This window comes from Olea europaea, chromosome 8 (assembly GCF_002742605.1).
Source record: "Olea europaea var. sylvestris chromosome 8, O_europaea_v1, whole genome shotgun sequence".
NCBI lineage: Eukaryota > Viridiplantae > Streptophyta > Magnoliopsida > Lamiales > Oleaceae > Olea > Olea europaea.
The window spans coordinates 11487335-11507703 of record NC_036244.1 but is presented as its reverse complement, the minus strand read 5'-3'; the positions used below and the strand labels follow the sequence as shown (position 1 = coordinate 11507703).

At 35.9% G+C, this 20369-nt stretch overlaps 4 protein-coding genes across 5 annotated transcripts; all 4 read left to right on the top strand.

Annotated features, from left to right (window-relative positions):
* Positions 1-3715: 3715 nt before the first annotated feature.
* Positions 3716-4686, top strand: LOC111398280 (pentatricopeptide repeat-containing protein At5g13270, chloroplastic-like). The gene is made up of 2 exons (XM_023025201.1): positions 3716-4619; positions 4676-4686. Exons 1-2 carry the CDS (start codon positions 3716-3718, stop codon positions 4684-4686), a joined length of 915 nt encoding a protein of 304 aa, XP_022880969.1.
* Positions 4687-4694: 8 nt separating this feature from the next.
* LOC111398797 (ADP-ribosylation factor GTPase-activating protein AGD3-like) lies at positions 4695-7846 on the top strand. Of its 2 annotated transcripts, XM_023025892.1 has the most exons (7): positions 4695-4796; positions 4876-5211; positions 5806-5951; positions 6073-6157; positions 6597-6819; positions 7163-7394; positions 7637-7846. In XM_023025892.1, the coding sequence occupies exons 1-7, from the start codon at positions 4731-4733 to the stop codon at positions 7743-7745; spliced, it is 1197 nt and encodes a 398-aa protein (XP_022881660.1). In that variant the 5' UTR covers positions 4695-4730; the 3' UTR covers positions 7746-7846. The 2 variants fall into 2 exon arrangements, with proteins under 2 accessions (XP_022881660.1, XP_022881661.1); XM_023025893.1 differs by lacking the exon at positions 6597-6819 and having other exon boundaries at positions 6940-7394.
* A 1794-nt stretch (positions 7847-9640) lies between these two features.
* LOC111398795 (inactive leucine-rich repeat receptor-like protein kinase CORYNE) lies at positions 9641-13074 on the top strand. The gene is made up of 3 exons (XM_023025888.1): positions 9641-10177; positions 10269-11235; positions 12492-13074. The coding sequence occupies exons 2-3, from the start codon at positions 10346-10348 to the stop codon at positions 12799-12801; spliced, it is 1200 nt and encodes a 399-aa protein (XP_022881656.1). The 5' UTR covers positions 9641-10177; positions 10269-10345; the 3' UTR covers positions 12802-13074.
* Positions 13075-16114: 3040 nt separating this feature from the next.
* On the top strand, positions 16115-19150 carry LOC111398792 (pentatricopeptide repeat-containing protein At5g13270, chloroplastic). The gene has a single exon (XM_023025885.1). It carries the CDS (start codon positions 16578-16580, stop codon positions 18879-18881), a length of 2304 nt encoding a protein of 767 aa, XP_022881653.1. The 5' UTR covers positions 16115-16577; the 3' UTR covers positions 18882-19150.
* The last annotated feature ends 1219 nt before the right edge of the window (positions 19151-20369 follow it).

Sequence of the window (20369 nt, the reverse complement as noted above, 5' to 3'; positions counted from 1 at the left end):
GTTATGAGCAAGTTTTAGAATCATACACAAGAATGTTCTTTAACCTAATGATGGTGCGGGTTTTAGTTTTACATTATCTTTGTAGACGTCTTTTATCTCGAAACGCGAATGTTAATGTCAAGTAGATCTTGTTCTGTGTGCCAAAAATAACTCACTGGTAGTGGTAATCTTCCTCGTGGGAGAAGGGGAGACAATCGTTTTTTCTTCTAATGCATTTCTTTCTAGAAAGCTTATAAACTAATGCTTGTGAAAGTGCAGTTCAAATTTGAAGTTAAAATAGTGCAGAACCCCATTATTCCAAGGTGCCTTCGGTCTTAATTTCTTCTTCATCTTCAGGTAAAAAGTAAAACACACCGTTTGGCATCTTCTCAGCAAACGGTTAAGGAAAGTCGTATAATTGGGATAAGAAATAAGGGTATATTAGTAAACAAACAAAACAAAACATTCTTAATGGAGAAATAATATTATATAATTGAGACAAGAAAATAAATAAAGTCAGTTTGTATAAATGTGACGAAGGGAGTATTATGTTGAGAGTTATGCCCCTTGTACAGGGAATATTGCCTTGGAGAACACCAGGGAGACGTGATGCACATGTATCGACTGGAATAAAATTGTTTGTCGTCCAAGATCCAATGAATATACGTCATTTGTCCCCATGTAATGCAATAAAGTCTGGCAATTCTCGTAGTGCATGTAGCAGGGTTTTATATTGAGAAATGCTATTTGTACAAATTTTTTTAACAAGTGGGATTGCAAGTGCTGAGCTGACAAAGTCTAATGAATATACGTTACTTGTCCCTCTGTAATTCAGTATGACAATTATCCTGGTGCACGTAGCAGGGTTTCATATTGAAAAATGCTATTTGTACAAATTTTTTTAACAAGTGGGATTGCAAGTGCTGAGCTGACAAAGTCTAATGAATATACGTTACTTGTCCCTCTGTAATTCAGTATGACAATTATCCTGGTGCACGTAGCAGGGTTTCATATTGAAAAATGCTATTTGTACAAATTTTTTTAACAAGTGGGATTATAAGTGCTGAGCTGACAAGATTCCATTAACTGGGTTAATATTATTTTTTTACGTAGATAGTGTGAAATTTTGCCAAATCAACATTCTGTAACCCCATTTGTTAAAATGGTCTGTACAAGCAGCACTTCTACTTATATTTACTAGCATCGAATTTGAAGCACAGATCGGAGAAAAATGAGAACAGTTATTACAGCTAGAAATGGGTTGGTGACCCCTTTGGTTCCTTAATGAGTTGCAAATGTTTAATTAAGTTTGTCGTTATGAAAACATGTGAGATGTATAAATAAAAGTGAGTGGTGATGCTGCGCTTTATGGGAGCATGAAAAGTCATCCTGTCCAAGACCAATTTTAGCACGCTCTTTCAAACAGGACAGACTCATGCGCAGTTCAAACGTCGGCTGATTCTTACTTGAATCAGGACCGTGCATTTCCAATCCAGGTTCATTCTTGATCTACAATATCAGAACCCAGTTCTTCTTTGATATTAATGGACGATTGTCAAGTTCCTGTCACACTACAAAATCCACCATGTTTTCGCTTATTAATTCAATCGTTCCCCCCCACCCCACCAAATACAACATTTGCCTAGGCAGGGATCTACGACTGCCTACATAATACAGAAGATATACTTGATAGAATTCAACTCATTGTACAGATGAAATGTATATAAAATATTATATACGTACATGTGACGATGTTGTATTGACTGGTTTAATTGTGTTTTTTGTTCAACATTCAATGAAATCTTGTGACAATCAGTCAAAAAAAAAAAAAAAACTGTCAAAATATTTTTGACATATAGCAGGATTGTATATTATAACTTGCATCAGCTTTTCTCACAAGGAATATCTTCAAAGATACCTTTCTAAATGGTGAAAGTGAAGAATGACCTTTCACATTCTCCAACCAAAAGGAGGGGTCCTAGTTGTCCAGGGCCTATGGGACCTTTGACGAACAGGGGCGCCATTTGACCTCTAGGGACAAGTAGTCTTTTCCAACCAAAAGGCCATCTTTAATGGGAAAAAAAGAAGGTGTTTTAAAGGTTGAACCCCAACCGTAAGGGTCTCTCACTGTTCCGTCCTTAGAGCATTGTGAAAGAGATTAATCGCGAGATGTGCCCCAACAGATTAGGGAACAAGAGCTTCCTGTAAACTGGTGTCTACAAAGAGTCTCAATCTATGTTTTAAGAATCGAACTCTCACACTGCGACTGTCAGCAAAGTTGAGTATACCTCACCCTTACCCTTTGCATCATTGGAATATGCCCGGAGGGGCAGATGTTTTAACTTTTACCTTTGGTAAGACATTTACAGGCGATGATATATAGTACACAACTCAAAACCCCATGTTACATTTAAGAAATTAAAACAATCCTAATTTTTAACAACGCGCGTGTATATATATATATATATATATATGAAGCATGTATTCATATATGAGAATACAAGCATTGACAAACCTTACCTTTCCCCAAGCAAACCATGATAAATTAAGAAATAAACAAATAAGACATCTAAGATTTAGCAAAGTTAATGTTAATCCATCGATATAAACATGGTACTTAGGATATAAACCATCATTAACTTTAAATAGAACCACTAATAATATAAATTTCATGATATTGAGAAGAACACAATTACAGCGAAAAATTGATGATAAAACATAAGCTTGCAAGGGCAGCCACAATTACAATGAAAAAGGTAATAAACGTGCATTTTCTGTAACGACTTGGCCTTCGTATTTGCTTTGGAAGAGTTGGAGCTCATCTTACCTATCACAAAATTTTATTGTATCTCCCAGAATTCAAACTCAATACTTTTACTTTATCAAAGACTTAAATTGAATTCTGGTATCAATTCATACAACATGTGAAGAATGACATATATTACAGCCACGCCATACCGTCAAACGAAATTTGAATTGGAACGAGAAAAACTTACCTCGCGTCGAAGAAATCTGCAAAATTATCGATAATAACTGAAACAGGAAATGTATTGTGCATATGAAATGCAGCAAAATAATTCTTGATCCCTTCATCATCATCCACATACCTTCAAGAACGTAGACATAAATATTGGCACAAGATCATAACAGCGTCAAGTATAAACTACAAGAACAAATTAAACAGAATGACGATTGAATATTTTTCTTACTTCATCTGAATGTAAAGTTCCATTATAAATCATTAAAAGGGTTGAAAATAAGTGGGTTTTGGGTAACTGAGAGAGAGAAAAAGGGGATTTGTTTCTAGTCTGCGCCGGTTGCAGATTATTACCATGGTTCCATTTTTCTCCAGCACCGAGTTAAATGCAAATTGGAATAGCAATGAGGTTTTGCCACAGTAGAAAATTACTTAAATATTGAGATGTCACTGTGTAAAACCTGAAAACAGGAACAATTTTTTTTATGTTATTACGAGGAAGGCGGCTCCGAAAGAAGATGACCTTGTCGGGTTGTGTCGGTAGCTGAATGTTTTGGCCTGTGAAGAAAAATCTTTCCACCATTTTTACTGCAGAAAGAAGAAGAATCTATTCAAATGCTAGTAAATTGTTAAACGATTTATCGGTGTCTTATTTACCCCTTTTTTGGTTATTTTTGAGTTTCGTTTGGTCCGTTGCCATAATTTATTATTATTAGGGTTCTTTGATCAAACCTTTCCAAAGACCAAATGCACTGAAACATGGCAATTCTCCAATCACTCAATGCAGTATTCCCACAAGCATCGATTCTTCCCGACAAATTATCGATTATAAAAACAGCAAATTACGCTCAAATTCCTTCATGGATATCTCTCAGCCGCAAATCCAATGATTTTCAACTCAAAAACCCCGAAATTCAGCAAGGGAATCTTGAAAATGTCCACTTAATTTCCCTTTCCAAACAAGGAAAACTCAAAGAAGCCGATGAGTTCCTTCAAGAAATGGACCGGTCTAATATTCCGGTTACGCCTCAATCATACAAGCAATTGCTTGAAACTTGTGCAAGTTTAAGGAGCTTGCGTTATGGAAAGTCAGTTCATGATCGGATAAAAAGATTAGAAAAATACCCACCTGCGTTCCTTGAAAATCATGTTCTGCAAATGTATTGTGAGTGTGGAAATCTTTCGGATGCTCGGAAACTGTTTGATGAAATACGTGAAAGAACTTTGGATTCATGGGTGATAACTATATCTGCTTATGCAGACGAGGGACTGTTAGAGAATGCTCTGGATTTGTACTTGGAAATGCGGGATTTAGATGTTAAGGCTAACCCTTCAATTTATATCAGTCTTTTGAAGTCTCTTTCTGATTTTTCGTATTTGGAGCTCGGGAAACAGATGCATTGTCAGGTGATTAAGGCTGGATTTACTGAAAACGTGTCTATGGACACCACCATATGTAATATGTACGTGAAATGCGGGCGTTTGGAAGCTGCTGAGCGTGTTTTTAATTTGATGCGTGAAAAAAATGCCGTAGGTTGGACAACGATGATGGTGGGTTATAATCAAGCTGATAGGGCAGAGGATGCCTTGAGATTTTTCTGTAGGATGGTGGCGGAGGGCATTGAACTGGATGCATTTGTGTTTTCGATTACTCTCAAAGTTTGTGCAGCATTGGAGGATTGGAAGATGGGAGATCAGGTTCATGGTTTAATTTTGAAGCTTGGGTTTGATTACCTTTTGCCTGTCAGTGCAGGCGGAGAGTGCCTTGGATCAAATGGATTGGATCGAGAAGATTACTGGGGTAATTGCGTCATTACTAAGTTCTCAGACTCCTGAAAGGGTAATTTCTCTGAGAATAATCTTTTACTTAAAAGTTGATTTCCAAATGCTCTATTGATTGGAATTTTGTTGTTTTTCAGTGTTTGTCTGGTAGTCCAATGGGTAGCGGTCATCATAGATCAACCAGTGAAAGTAGTTCATTGGAAAGCTCTGATTTTGATCATGGAGCAGTTGAAGAGTACCCACCTGAGAGGCTTGCTTCTGCGCATATAGATCGTTCTTTGAGAAGCTCACAACACCAAAGATCTGTTCTGAAAAGTGAAAAGCCAATTGACATATTGCAGAAAGTATGTGGTAACAACAAGTGTGCTGATTGTGGTGCTCCTGAACCAGATTGGGCATCCTTGAATCTAGGTGTTCTTGTCTGCATTGAATGCTCTGGTGTTCACCGCAATCTTGGTGTACATATATCTAAGGTACATATATATAATATGGTCTTGTCATCTGACACCAGTGTCCTGTGTATACTAGACATGAAGAAATTGCCTGAAAGTGCACCTGTATGCACCCACATTGGTTGAAGAATTTTGATTTAAATGAAGAAATCCCCATTCGATTAATGAATTAAAGAAATATCCTTAAGTAACTAAATCTGCAAATGTGGTTTTTTGGCATCAGAACATTCTATACGTCCCAGCTATTTGGCTATCACAGATTTTCACTTTTGTATAATTTATTTTAGTAGGTTTTAGAGTGGGAGAGATATGTAGATTTTTCATAATTTCATTTGGAAGCCAATTGTGATTACTTGAAACATTTCTTTTTAATCTGCTATTCATATAACAGTTCTAATTTTGCTCCTGTATATTAAAAGTAAGTATTAGGGGGCGTTTGTTTCCCATTTTTGTAAAAGTGAGAATAAAAAATATAGTGATTATGGGCCCCACACAAGAAATAGAAATTCAAATTTGATGACTTGATATGATAGATAACGGTCATATTTTTCATTTTAATGAGGAAAGAATAAGAAACAAAGAGGGACTTAATTAGTTTCTTATTCCTCCCTGCAGGTGAGGTCACTGACTCTTGATGTTAAAGTTTGGGAACCAGCTGTCATAAATCTGTTTCAGTCTCTGGGCAACACCTTTTCAAATTCAGTCTGGGAGGAATTGTTGCAGTCGAAGGGTGTCTTCCAGGTTGATCTTGGCTCTACAGGGTAAATAGCTCTTAATATCAAACACAAGTCTCATTTTGTATTTAACAATTTTTTTTCATAGTTTGAATTTCGTTTTGCCAATAGATTACTGATTTAAATTTACATACTGAAGCTTGTACAGGCCTAATAAACAGCAAATAGTTTATTTCAGCAAGCCCAGTGCTATTGATTCAATTTCAACAAAGGAAAAATTTATTCATGCAAAGGTACTGCTCTCTTCGCTCTCTTGGATTCTTATCCTTTTTCTCTTTTTCGTTGAGTGTTTCCAGGAACTTTTGAGTAGAAAAAGTACTGTTGTGCTTTAAATTGTAATATTCACTACACTCCTGGTCAGCACGTGTCATTTGATGTTAAAATGGGTTTACATTTCTAATCTTTGCATACATCAGTTTCCTGTTTGTATCACATATTTGAAGAAGAATTAAGTGGTTATAAAATAAAAAAAGAAGAAGAAAGAATCACCCTTTGAATGAGTTTTCAATTGGGGAAATGAACTTGAAGAATCTATTTAGACAACCGCTTGTCTGTCAAAAAGGCCATGTAATAAATAACTCAGGCAAATGTGATCTGTGATACCTTCTAGTGGGTGATTATTCAAATTTATTTTCCTGATACAGCATGCACAACTTCTTTTCTTTACTGCAGTATGCAGAAAAAATTTTCATGCGGAAATCCAAGGAAAATCGTTCAGTGGCACAACAGATGTGGGATGCTGTACGTGCTAATGATAAGAAGGCTGCGTATAGACTCATAGTTAACTCCGATGCAGATGTAAATACTAAATATGGTCAAGGAACTTGTAACACTACTCTTACCCTTGCCAGATTAGCTCTGTATCAAGAACAAACCTCCTTTGATCAGTATTCTGGTTTTCTGGAGCCATGTAATAAATAACTCAGGCAAATGTGATCTGTGATACCTTCTAGTGGGTGATTATTCAAATTTATTTTCCTGATACAGCATGCATAACTTCTTTTCTTTACTGCAGTATGCAGAAAAAATTTTCATGCGGAAATCCAAGGAAAATCGTTCAGTGGCACAACAGATGTGGGATGCTGTACGTGCTAATGATAAGAAGGCTGCGTATAGACTCATAGTTAACTCTGATGCAGATGTAAATACTAAATATGGTCAAGGAACTTGTAACACTACTCTTACCCTTGCCAGATTAGCTCTGTATCAAGAACAAACCTCCTTTGATCAGTATTCTGGTTTTCTGGAGCCGTCGTCTAGCTCTACAAGTACTGGTGAAGACAGTGTATCGGAAGGTCTTCATGGATGCTCGTTGCTTCACCTCGCATGTGAAACTGCAGATATTGGAATGATAGAGCTTCTTCTGCAATACGGTGCAGACATAAATGCTTCAGATTCCAGGGGTCACACACCTCTTCATTCTTGTATTGTCAGAGGCAAAACTACATTTGCCAAGCTGCTTCTTACAAGGTAAACACTCGTTAGAAACCTTCAACACCAGTTCCCTTTCCCCAACCTGAAATCACCACCAAACACCAATACTCTAGTTGGCTGCCAAAAATTGAAATTGCCATGAATTTGCACATTTATTCCAAGAGCCTGTAGTAGAAAAAGGGAAAAAATGAGAACAACTTTTTCTTTAATTTGTTAGTTTATATAGTTGATTTTGTGTTTTTAACTGACAAGCTAGTTGTCATTCTGTATTTGCTCAGGGGAGCTGATACACGAGCTATAAACGAGCAAGGTAAAACCCCGTTCCAGCTTGCGATGGAAACAAATTATGACGACAGTGAGATCCTGGCTTTATTATCGAACGGGTAATGGACGCAAGATAACGAGAATGATATCGTTGGCCTCTCTGTTTGGGTGCAGTTTACTGTAATTACATGTGGTACTAGTTTAAGGTTTATTAAATTTGGGATATGGCAGGGGAGCTGATACACGAGCTATAAACGAGCAAGGTAAAACCCCGTTCCAGCTTGCGATGGAAACAAATTATGACGACAGTGAGATCCTGGCTTTATTATCGAACGGGTAATGGACGCAAGATAACGGAGAATGATATCGTTGGCCTCTCTGTTTGGGTGCAGTTTACTGTAATTACATGTGGTACTAGTTTAAGGTTTATTAAATTTGGGATATGGAATTTGGTTAAGCAGTCTGTTTATCTAGTTTGCTAAATAGTATGGTGAGTTGTTACAAGGTTTTGTTGTAATATAATCAATTAATTAATTAATGTAGATTTGACTTAATTTTTGTTCTCAGGAGGGTACAATTTGTTGTTGCGTATATTTTATTTAACTAAAAATCAGATTTTTAATAAATTTCGATAAAAAAAAATAAAAATGAAATATATGATTCAAAATGAGCTCAAGAAATAAGCAAAGCCTAGTAATACATACATCTAGCCCAATCAATGTGGTCCTAAATGATTCAGCCCAATTAGCTGTGCTGTAAACAAAAGTGAGCCACACATTTCTTTCACAATCCTGCTACAGTGATCGAAAATGGTTGATATAGGAATGATCGACTCTCAAAATGGTTGGGCCCACTTTTTATTTGGGGGATCTTTTTATTCTCGCGGGATTTACATGCATGTGAGAAGATGTTAACCATTTTGACAAAAAAATTCGGACAAACCAGCAAAATCCTTTCATTATTTGCCAACACAAAAGCCAGAAATTTGGTAAATAAATTTTGCTTTACAGTCCCCAAAACAAAAAGCAAGGCCAAAGCCATTATCTATCTCTGTTCTCTATAATCAAATGATTCAAATCAAATCACAGCACATCAATGATCAAACTCATTCTACATTGACGGTCCAGATTCCCTACAGTGTAGCATTAACATATCAATTTGTCGTTGGACCCCACTTCTTCGCTTAGGCGCGAGAACCCTCTCACTTCTCTTCTAAATTTATATCACTCTACAATCTACACTTGATTGAAGTTTTGCCCTGTTTGATAATTATTAATTTAAAATTAGTTGTTTTACATACTCATTTCCAATAATTTATTTACACAATAAAATATTTCACATGTTTCTAAAATTTTTCCTATTTTTTATCCGCTCATTTTTCAAAAATTTACTATTCAAAACTTTGTTTTTGTAAAATAATGGTTGTCAAATAGTGGTTGAGTCCCCATTTTATGGCCATTATTAAAAAAATAATATTTTGACTAGTATTTTTTAAAAAATGTGAAACTAAAAAATATAAAAAAGTTCTGAATTTATGTGTAAAATATTTTTATTGTATAAATATGTAATTAAAAATGAGTATATAAATTAAAGAATTTCGTTCTAGAGAAAAGTAAATAGGGGAAAAAAAGTTGACAACATTTCTTGAAGTGGTGTGGTGTGGTGTGTTGTAAAGAAAAGATGGTGCCTTTATATACATTTCTTCATATTAAGTCTCATCTTTTGACCAATTCAGTTGAATAATAATACAATGCTCAGGAAGTAAAACACCTATAGAGAATGAACCTCAGTATAAAGACAAATTATTCTAAAATTAATCGTTTATTTCTCATATTTATTAAAATGAGAATGAAAAATATAGTAGTTATGCATTTTATATAAAAGATAGAAATTTAAATTTTGGTGATTTAATGTGATGGATAAATGTCATATTTTTCATTTTAACGAAAAAAGTATGGGAAGTAAAAAAGGTCTAAATTCCATTTCCAAAAAGGCTCCTAAACAATTTGCTCGTTTGTTTTTCTTTCCTTTTCATCTAAAGAGGCTAAAGCAGTGTGTTCACCAGTGCAAGTACTTGCATTGCATTCACATTAGGAGAAACACCCATTTAACGAGGGCTACTGTCGTTCCTTGGTTGGTTTGTATTTTTCATTTCACTTTGGATTCTACAGTTTTCCTTCTTTTTTATTTGGGTATTTTTCTATAGTTTCAATTCAAAGGGGGGAATTAGAAATAGGAGATAAAGTGGTGAAGATTTGACTTGAAATTCTTGTGGAAAGGTTAGAATGTGATGTAATGATTCCATTTCTCTTCCTCTTGAAGCCATTAAATGATTCTGATTCTCACACAATCTTTCAACTCCAAGTTTTGCAAGTTGTGGAATTTCAGGAACTAAGTTGGAGTCTTGGCTTGTTTAGAGCTTAAAGGTTCTCTCTGATATACATAGAAACTCTAGTCCAGAACGTGTTTTTTTTTTTTTTTTTTTTTTTTTTAAAAATTTTCCTGGGAAGATGGGGCTTCCTCTCAAGTTTCTGCTTCATTTTTGCTGCTGTTCAGTAAGACAAGAACCCAAGAAATAATTTTTTATTTTTATTTTTGCTTTGACCTTCATAAATGATTTAGTTCAATATTCCCGACCCTTTTCAGCTCAGGAAATTGACTCTTCAAAATTTGGAGTATTTTGAGGTTATGCTTTTTAATTTGACATAAGGATTCTGCTTTCTATGGAGAAGAAGAGGCGCTTTTACAATACCAGTAGCAGTAAAGCCGTAAAGCTAGACTTAATATTTATTTTCTGCTTCAACATTATCTCTGTGCAATGCTTAGAAAAGTTAAGCAACAATAACTCAAGCGACAGCGACCCTCCATCACAATCTGAGCCACCAGAATTCAAGAATAGCCTTCGGAGAATTTCTCTCAGTATTTTGCTAGGAATCATAGCAGGATTGATTTTTGCGTTACTCGTTGCTCTTCTAATAAGGTTCTTTATCAGATACATTAACAGGAGCCCAATCCTTAAGGGCCCTGTTGTGTTTTCTCCCAAAATTCCTCCCAAGACTCTAAAATCAGCTCTTGCAGATGAACCCCAGTTGCTGGGATCGAGTCCCAATGGGAAGTATTACAAGACTGTACTGGACAATGGCCTAACTGTTGCGGTCAAGCAGCTCGAGCCCTTTGAGAATGTTTCTGATGAAGCTCAGAGCAAGTCAGTCAAGAGAAGGATACAGCAGGATCTCGAAATTCTTGCTAGCTTAAGGCATAGGAATTTGATGAGTTTGAGGGCTTATATTCGCGAATCTGATAGGTATTCTCTGATATATGATTATGCCCCTACTGGTAGTCTGGAAGATGCAATGAGAAGAGTGAGGGAAAATCAGTTGCAACTTAATTGGGAATTATGTCGTCGAATCGCAGTTGGCATAGTTAAGGGGCTGCAGTATCTTCATTTCACTTGTGATCCAAGAAGATTGCATTACAACTTGAAGCCCTCAAATGTGATGTTGGACTCACAATTTGAACCAAGGTTAGCAGATTTTGGCTTGGCTATGATTATTCCTAATGTTGGTAAAGCAGCTTCAGGCTACAGTGCTCCAGAGTACATTCAGAATGACAGGTATTGAAATTTAGATATCACTAGTACAATTGGTTTGTTCTACTTTAATATATTAGTGTGAAATTTAGAACAATTTGTTAATCTGCATTCGTTTTACATAATATTCTAGCTTGATTAGATATAATGGCTATACTTTATAAATTAATGAAAGGATTCAGTTAAAACTGAAGTCAAATTGATAGTCTTAATTCCCCTTCTTTTCCTTTTTTCTGATAGCTTTACATTAGTTTGCATTATCTGCACTTGCTTAACAATTATTATCTTAACCTGTAAGTATATGTATGCAGATGAATCTTTTGGTAGCATGCTTTTTCAAAAAGCTGGATGGTTATATAAAATCTTTTTTTTTCTTCCTTTTCTTTTCTGGTTGAGAACACTTAAAATTCTATTGGAATTTAAAAGTGCTTTAAGCATTAGGGATAAGATTGAATAGATAAAATTTATTTCATCTTGATTCTTGAAGATGAGGCTTTTATAATCACACGTTGGAGAAGAAATGATTAGTCAAATCAATTAATTCATTCAAAATCATGCTACATGTACACCGGAGTTTGCCAGGGCACTGCGTTTTTCTGCTTAAATCTGTCTTTTTGTCCAACACCCAATGTAGCGCTGCCACCTAGCATTCTGGCATTCTACCCGGCAAACCGCAAACCACCGGGCTAAACTCATTCATCAAAGAACTCTAGTTACATTCCGTTATCGAATTAATTGTTCCAATGGTCATTGAACTTAAGCTCATGTCTTTGATTGGTCACTGAACTTTAAAATGTCGAGTTTTATTCACTAAATTTAGATCCATGTCTTCGATTGCTCACTGAATTTTAAAATATTGAGTTTTGGCCACTGAACTTTAGAAAATGTTGTACGTTACTCATTAACATAAATGGTGAACTTTAGAAAATGTTGAGTTTACAGTGAGTAATGTACAATATTTTTTTAAAGTTCAATGGTTAAAATTCGACATTTTAACTTCACTGAGCAATCGAAGACATAGACTTAAGTTCATTGACCAAAGCTCGACATTTTAATTATCAGTGACCAATCAAAGACATGGACCTAAGTTCAGTGATCATTAGAACAATTAACTCTCCATTATCCTATATCCTAATCTAGGAGTTGTAAATGATTATGGATTGAACCTTATACCCTGTTTGAATCCTTTGTTGTATGGTGTATACATTTTCACTGCATTCTTTGGTTTGATTTATTTGTGAAAGTAGATATTTACTCGTCTTTCTAATAATTTACACTAGGTATACAGATAAGAGCGATGTGTTTAGCTTTGGTGCAATCTTGGGTGTTCTATTAACTGGTAAAGACCCATTAGATCCTTTTTTGGCGGAAGCAACTAGTGGAGGAAGTTTGGGACTATGGCTTAGTCGTCTGCAGCAAGCAGGGGAGGCTTCCGAAGCACTAGATAAAAGTATCCTCAGGGAAGAAATTGAAGAAGATGAGATGTTAATGGCTGTTAAAATTGCTGTTGTATGCCTATCTGACTCGCCTGCTGATCGCCCTTCGAGTGACGAACTCGTGTCTATGCTCACTCAACTGAACAGTTTCTGAATGAAGAATTTTGGTTCCTCACTTTCCAAGTTATCGAAATCAAATGTATTTTGGAGGCAACTCCATTGCTAGGGAGATGTTTGTGTCATCAATTTGGATGGAGTTGGATCATGCAAAATATATGATAAACTGATGGTACTTTCACTTTGAGTGGTGTTATTGGCGGATTTCATTTGTCAATTTTTAGTTTCTTGATTTTCCAGTTATGAGCAAGTTTTAGAATCGTACACAAGAATGTTCTTTAACCTAATGATGGTGCGGGTTTTAGTTTTACATTATCTTTGTAGACGTCTTTTATCTTGAAACGCGAATGTTAATGTCAAGTAGATCTTGTTCTGTGTGCCAAAAATAACTCACTGGTAGTGGTAATCTTCCTCGTGGGAGAAGGGGAGACAATCGTTTTTTCTTCTAATGCATTTCTTTCTAGAAAGCTTATAAACTAATGCTTGTGAAAGTGCAGTTCAAATTTGAAGTTAAAATAGTGCAGAACCCCATTATTCCAAGGTGCCTTCGGTCTTAATTTCTTCTTCATCTTCAGGTAAAAAGTAAAACACACCGTTTGGCATCTTCTCAGCAAACGGTTAAGGAAAGTCGTATAATTGGGATAAGAAATAAGGGTATATTAGTAAACGAACAAAACAAAACATTCTTAATGGAGAAATAATATTATATAATTGAGACAAGAAAATAAATAAAGTCAGTTTGTATAAATGTGACGAAGGGAGTATTATGTTGAGAGTTATGCCCCTTGTACAGGGAATATTGCCTTGGAGAACACCAGGGAGACGTGATGCACATGTATCGACTGGAATAAAATTGTTTGTCGTCCAAGATCCAATGAATATACGTCATTTGTCCCCATGTAATGCAATAAAGTCTGGCAATTCTCGTAGTGCATGTAGCAGGGTTTTATATTGAGAAATGCTATTTGTACAAATTTTTTTAACAAGTGGGATTGCAAGTGCTGAGCTGACAAAGTCTAATGAATATACGTTACTTGTCCCTCTGTAATTCAGTATGACAATTATCCTGGTGCACGTAGCAGGGTTTCATATTGAAAAATGCTATTTGTACAAATTTTTTTAACAAGTGGGATTATAAGTGCTGAGCTGACAAGATTCCATTAACTGGGTTAATATTATTTTTTTACGTAGATAGTGTGAAATTTTGCCAAATCAACATTCTGTAACCCCATTTGTTAAAATGGTCTGTACAAGCAGCACTTCTACTTATATTTACTAGCATCGAATTTGAAGCACAGATCGGAGAAAAATGAGAACAGTTATTACAGCTAGAAATGGGTTGGTGACCCCTTTGGTTCCTTAATGAGTTGCAAATGTTTAATTAAGTTTGTCGTTATGAAAACATGTGAGATGTATAAATAAAAGTGAGTGGTGATGCTGCGCTTTATGGGAGCATGAAAAGTCATCCTGTCCAAGACCAATTTTAGCACGCTCTTTCAAACAGGACAGACTCATGCGCAGTTCAAACGTCGGCTGATTCTTACTTGAATCAGGACCGTGCATTTCCAATCCAGGTTCATTCTTGATCTACAATATCAGAACCCAGTTCTTCTTTGATATTAATGGACGATTGTCAAGTTCCTGTCACACTACAAAATCCACCATGTTTTCGCTTATTAATTCAATCGTTCCCCCCCACCCCACCAAATACAACATTTGCCTAGGCAGGGATCTACGACTGCCTACATAATACAGAAGATATACTTGATAGAATTCAACTCATTGTACAGATGAAATGTATATAAAATATTATATACGTACATGTGACGATGTTGTATTGACTGGTTTAATTGTGTTTTTTGTTCAACATTCAATGAAATCTTGTGACAATCTGTCAAAAAAAAAAAAAAAAAACTGTCAAAATATTTTTGACATATAGCAGGATTGTATATTATAACTTGCATCAGCTTTTCTCACAAGGAATATCTTCAAAGATACCTTTCTAAATGGTGAAAGTGAAGAATGACCTTTCACATTCTCCAACCAAAAGGAGGGGTCCTAGTTGTCCAGGGCCTATGGGACCTTTGACGAACAGGGGCGCCATTTGACCTCTAGGGACAAGTAGTCTTTTCCAACCAAAAGGCCATCTTTAATGGGAAAAAAAGAAGGTGTTTTAAAGGTTGAACCCCAACCGTAAGGGTCTCTCACTGTTCCGTCCTTAGAGCATTGTGAAAGAGATTAATCGCGAGATGTGCCCCAACAGATTAGGGAACAAGAGCTTCCTGTAAACTGGTGTCTACAAAGAGTCTCAATCTATGTTTTAAGAATCGAACTCTCACACTGCGACTGTCAGCAAAGTTGAGTATACCTCACCCTTACCCTTTGCATCATTGGAATATGCCCGGAGGGGCAGATGTTTTAACTTTTACCTTTGGTAAGACATTTACAGGCGATGATATATAGTACACAACTCAAAACCCCATGTTACATTTAAGAAATTAAAACAATCCTAATTTTTAACAACGCGCGTGTATATATATATATATATATATATGAAGCATGTATTCATATATGAGAATACAAGCATTGACAAACCTTACCTTTCCCCAAGCAAACCATGATAAATTAAGAAATAAACAAATAAGACATCTAAGATTTAGCAAAGTTAATGTTAATCCATCGATATAAACATGGTACTTAGACCATCATTAACTTTAAATAGAACCACTAATAATATAAATTTCATGATATTGAGAAGAACACAATTACAGCGAAAAATCGATGATAAAACATAAGCTTGCAAGGCAGCCACAATTACAGTGAAAAAGGTAATAAACGTGCATTTTCTGTAACGACTTGGCCTTCGTATTTGCTTTGGGAGAGCTGGAGCTCATCTTACCTATCACGAAATTTTATTGTGGGTCCCAGAATTCGAACTCAATACTTCTACTTTATCAGAGACTTTAATTGAATTCTGGTATCAATTCATGCAACGTGAAGAATGACATATATTACAGCCACGCCATACTGTCAAACGAAATTTGAATTGGAATGAGAAAAACTTACCTCTCGTCGAAGAAATCTGCAAAATTATCGATACTAACTGAAACAGGAAATGTATTGTGCATATGAAATGCAGCAAAATAATTCTTGATCCCTTCATCATCATCCACATACCTTCAAGAACGCGTAGACATAAAAATTGGCACAAGATCATAACAGCATCAAGTATAAACTACAAGAACAAATTAAGCAGAATGAGGATTAACTATTTTTCTTACTTCATCTGAATGTAAAGTTCCATTATAAATAATTAAAAGCGTCGAAAATAAGTGGCTTTTGGGTACCTGAGAGAGAGAGAAAAAGGGGATTGGTTTCTAATCTGCGCCGGTTGCAGATGATTACCATGGCTCCATTTTTCTCTAGCTCCGAGTTAAATGCAAATTGGAATAGCAATGAGGTTTTGCCACAGTAGAAAATTACTTAAATATTGAGATGTCACTGTGTAAAGCCTGAAAACAGGAACAATTTTTTTTTTTATGTTATTACGAGGAAGGCGGCTCCGAAAGAAGATGACCTTGTCGGGTTGTGTCGGTAGCTGAATGTTTTGGCCTGTGAAGAAAAATCTTTCCATCATTTTTACTGCAGAAAGAAGAAGAATCTATTCAAATGCTAGTAAATTGTTAAACGATTTATCGGTACCTTATTTACCCCTTTTTTGGTTATTTTTGAGTTTCGTTTGGTCCGTTGCCATAATTTATTATTATTAGGGTTCTTTGATCAAACCTTTCCGAAGACCAAATGCACTGAAACATGGCAATTCTCCAATCGCTCAATGCAGTATTCCCACAAGCATCGATTCTTCCCGACAAATTATCGAATATAAAAACAGCAAATTACGCTCAAATTCCTTCATGGATATCTCTCAGCCGCAAATCCAATGATTTTCAACTCAAAAACCCCGAAACTCAGCAAGGGAATCTTGAAAATGTCCACTTAATTTCCCTTTCCAAACAAGGAAAACTCAAAGAAGCCCATGAGTTCCTTCAAGAAATGGACCGTTCCAATATTCCCGTTACGCCTCAATCATACAAGCACTTGCTTGAAACTTGTGCAAGTTTAAGGAGCTTGCGTTATGGAAAGTTAGTTCATGATCGGATAAAAAGATTAGAAAAATACCCACCTGCGTTCCTTGAAAATCATGTTCTGCTAATGTATTGTGAGTGTGGAAATCTTTCGGATGCTCGGAAACTGTTTGATGAAATACGTGAAAGAACTTTGGATTCATGGGTGATAATTATATCTGCTTATGCAGACGAGGGACTGTTAGAGAATGCTCTGGATTTGTACTTGGAAATGCGGGATTTAGATGTTAAGGCTAACCCTTCAATTTATATCAGTCTTTTGAAGTCTCTTTCTAATTTTTCATATTTGGAGCTCGGGAAACAGATGCATTGTCAGGTGATTAAGGCTGGATTTACTGAAAACGTGTCTATGGACACCACCATATGTAATATGTATGTGAAATGCTGGCGTTTGGAAGCTGCTGAGTGTGTTTTTAATTTGATGCGTGAAAAAAATGCCATAGGTTGGACAACGATGATGGTGGGTTATACTGAAGCTGATAGGGCAGAGGATGCCTTGAGATTTTTCTGTAGGATGGTGGCGGAGGGCATTGAACTGGATGCATTTGTGTTTTCTATTACTCTCAAAGCTTGTGCAGCATTGGAGGATTGGAAGATGGGAGGTCAGGTTCATGGTTTAATTTTGAAGCTTGGGTTTGAAAGTGAGGTCTCGGTTGGTACTCCCCTCGTAGATTTTTATGTGAAATGCAGGAATTTAGAGTCTGCTGGTCGAGCATTTGAGCGGATGACTGAACCAAATGATGTTTCTTGGAGTGCTCTATTATGTGGTTATTCTCAAATTGGTGAATTTGAGAAATGTGTTAAGGTTTTTAGGTCTTTAAGAAGTGAAGGAGTTGCTTTGAACGAATTCATATACACTAGCATTTTCCAAGTGTGCTCAGCATTTGCGGACTTGAGTTTAGGTACTCAATCTCATGGAGATGCTATAAAAAGAGGCCTCATTTCCTACCTTTATGGAGAGAGTGCCATGATTACTATGTATGCTAAATGTGGAAGATTAGATCTTGCCTATCAAGTGTTTGAATTGATGGATGAACCGGATACTGTGGCATGGACGGCTATGATTGCTGGTTATGCTTACCATGGTAGCGCTTCTGAAGCCCTAAACCTCCTTAACAGGATGCAGGCTTCTGGGGTGAGGCCGAATGCAGTAACATTTGTCGCAGTTTTGACAGCATGTAGCCATACCGGTTTGGTCAAAGAAGCCGAGCAGTATCTAGAATCAATGAATAGCAAGCATGGCGTGGAACCAACTATCGATCATTATGATTGTATGATTGATGCGTATGCTCGAGCTGGTTTATTGAACAAGGCACTTGATTTGATAAATACAATGCCATTTGAACCTGATGCAATGAGTTGGAAAAGCCTATTGGGAGGATGCACAATCCACCAGAATTTCGAAGTTGGGAAAATCGCTGCTGAAAAGCTCCTTCAACTGGACCCCAAGGACAATGCTGCTTATATCCTCATGTTCAACATGCACACTTTATCTGGGAGGTGGGACGAAGCTGCCAGTGTTCGAAGGATGATGGCTGAAAGAAATTTAAGAAAGGAGACGGGTTGCAGCTGGATTACCGTTAAAGGCAGTGTACACCGATTTATAGTGGGTGATAGACACCACCCTCAAACAGAAGAGATTTACTCAAAGTTGCAGGAACTAGACTTCTCTGATAGTGTCCAAGAACACGAACTTTTAACCGAAGAAGACGATGAGGAAGCATCAAAAATTTCATCAGAGCGAAAGGATCAGCTCTTTATCCACAGCGAGAGGCTTGCAATTGCATTTGGGCTAATTTCAACACCAAGTAACACTCCTGTTGTGGTTTTGAAAAATCTGAGGGCTTGCAAAGATTGCCATGATTTTGGAAAACATGTATCTATGGTTACAGGACGTGAAATTGTTGTTAGAGATTCTAATCGATTCCATCACTTCAAATCCGGAAAGTGTTCCTGCAGTGATTACTGGTAAGGTTTGTGATTAGAATCAACAGGGCAGTTATTAATGAAAACTCGAGAGCTTTAGCTAGGAGCAGCGAGTCGAGTTGCCAAGAGAGAGTTCAAACTTTTTTACGTTACTTAGCCCCGTTTCGCGGAGATTAAAATTAGAGTTTTAATAGTTTTTGACAAAAGTTGATGGAATGTGTAGTTGAAAAATAGAGAGTCCTATAAAATGTATCGTTAAAATTAATTGTTGACTATTACTTAAATTTTAATCCGATTTATACTGATACCAAGCAAGGTCTTCTGTATTTAGGTAGTAAGCTACAGTTGTTACAACCTTTGATGTCAATTTACCTAATTCCTCAAACTTTGTTAATGATATTATTATTATTATTATTATTATTATTATTATTATTCTTTCTTTTCTTAATTTTAATTTATGGGGATTGGGTTATAGAATTAGATAGCAGCCAATGATATTTTAGAACAAACAAATAAGAGTCAAAAGTGGGAATGAATGCATGAAAATGATAGTAATCATAGCTGCAATGCAATTATTATACTTTATTTTATTTAATCTTTATTGTCAACAAATGTTGATCTAAACTAGTTTAGTGGGCACTAAAAAGAAAAGCAAATTAAAAAAATGCAATAGGATTATGAGGTGACAGAGGAGCTTCCCCATGCATGGACACGAACTGACTTGTTCATTAGGCAAAAAAAGTCATTAAGTTTATTATTAAACCCACTTCTTTAGGTCTTTGCGTGCACCCTATTTCTAATCAAAATGAAATTTAAAAGAGAGAGAGAGAGATAACAGTAGAGGTCCCAAACTATAAAACGTGTAGTAAGTTCGTCCTCAACTTTAATATTTCGTACTTGAATTCTCAAATTTTAATCTTTTATTATAAATGGCATCTGTATATTTCATCATTAAAAATCCTTTTTTTTTTTTTTTTCTTTTCTTTTTTTTGACCTCTTCCAACGCAAACCAAATTAAATTCAAAAAACGACGAAACCACCACTTGCACCGTACCAACAACTCAAAGCCCCTCATTATGGATCAAAGAAAATTAAGAAGTTGGGCTTTACAATTTTCAATTATCCATTGAAAATGAAGCGTATCTAATGAAGTTTGACTCCGGGGTACTAACGGGAGGCACGAGATCAAGTTGAATGGGTATGATTTGGGAGTGTTTTTTATTAAAGCCAATGGGTTTGTTTATCAATTAGCATACATAAATGACTAAGGATCAGTTTGATAGCAAAAATAAAATTTGGGTAGAATGAAATTAAATTTCAGGGAGTTGAATTACCTAGATATTGTTTTACTGAGAATTGTCAATTAAATGTGTTTGATTGGTATAATTTTTCATCTGAAAAATGCTGAAATTTTAAATTTTTTGATGTTCGTTTGACTTTATTTTCCATGAAAATTGTCAATTAAATGGAAAGAATTTGTTACAATTGTGAATAGAATTTCTTTCCATTGTCTCAAAAAAAAAAAAAAGGAAAA

Coding starts and splice junctions, on each gene's coding strand:
- LOC111398280 (XM_023025201.1), top strand. CDS start 3,716: ATGGCAATTCTCCAATCACTCAATGCAGTATTCCCACAAGCATCGATT.
- LOC111398792 (XM_023025885.1), top strand. CDS start 16,578: ATGGCAATTCTCCAATCGCTCAATGCAGTATTCCCACAAGCATCGATT.
- LOC111398795 (XM_023025888.1), top strand. CDS start 10,346: ATGGAGAAGAAGAGGCGCTTTTACAATACCAGTAGCAGTAAAGCCGTA. Junction 11,236..12,491: donor GAGTACATTCAGAATGACAG/GTATTGAAATTT, acceptor AATTTACACTAG/GTATACAGATAAGAGCGATG.
- LOC111398797 (XM_023025893.1), top strand. CDS start 4,731: ATGGATTGGATCGAGAAGATTACTGGGGTAATTGCGTCATTACTAAGT. Junction 5,952..6,072: donor GTTGATCTTGGCTCTACAGG/GTAAATAGCTCT, acceptor AAGCTTGTACAG/GCCTAATAAACAGCAAATAG. Junction 7,395..7,636: donor GCCAAGCTGCTTCTTACAAG/GTAAACACTCGT, acceptor GTATTTGCTCAG/GGGAGCTGATACACGAGCTA.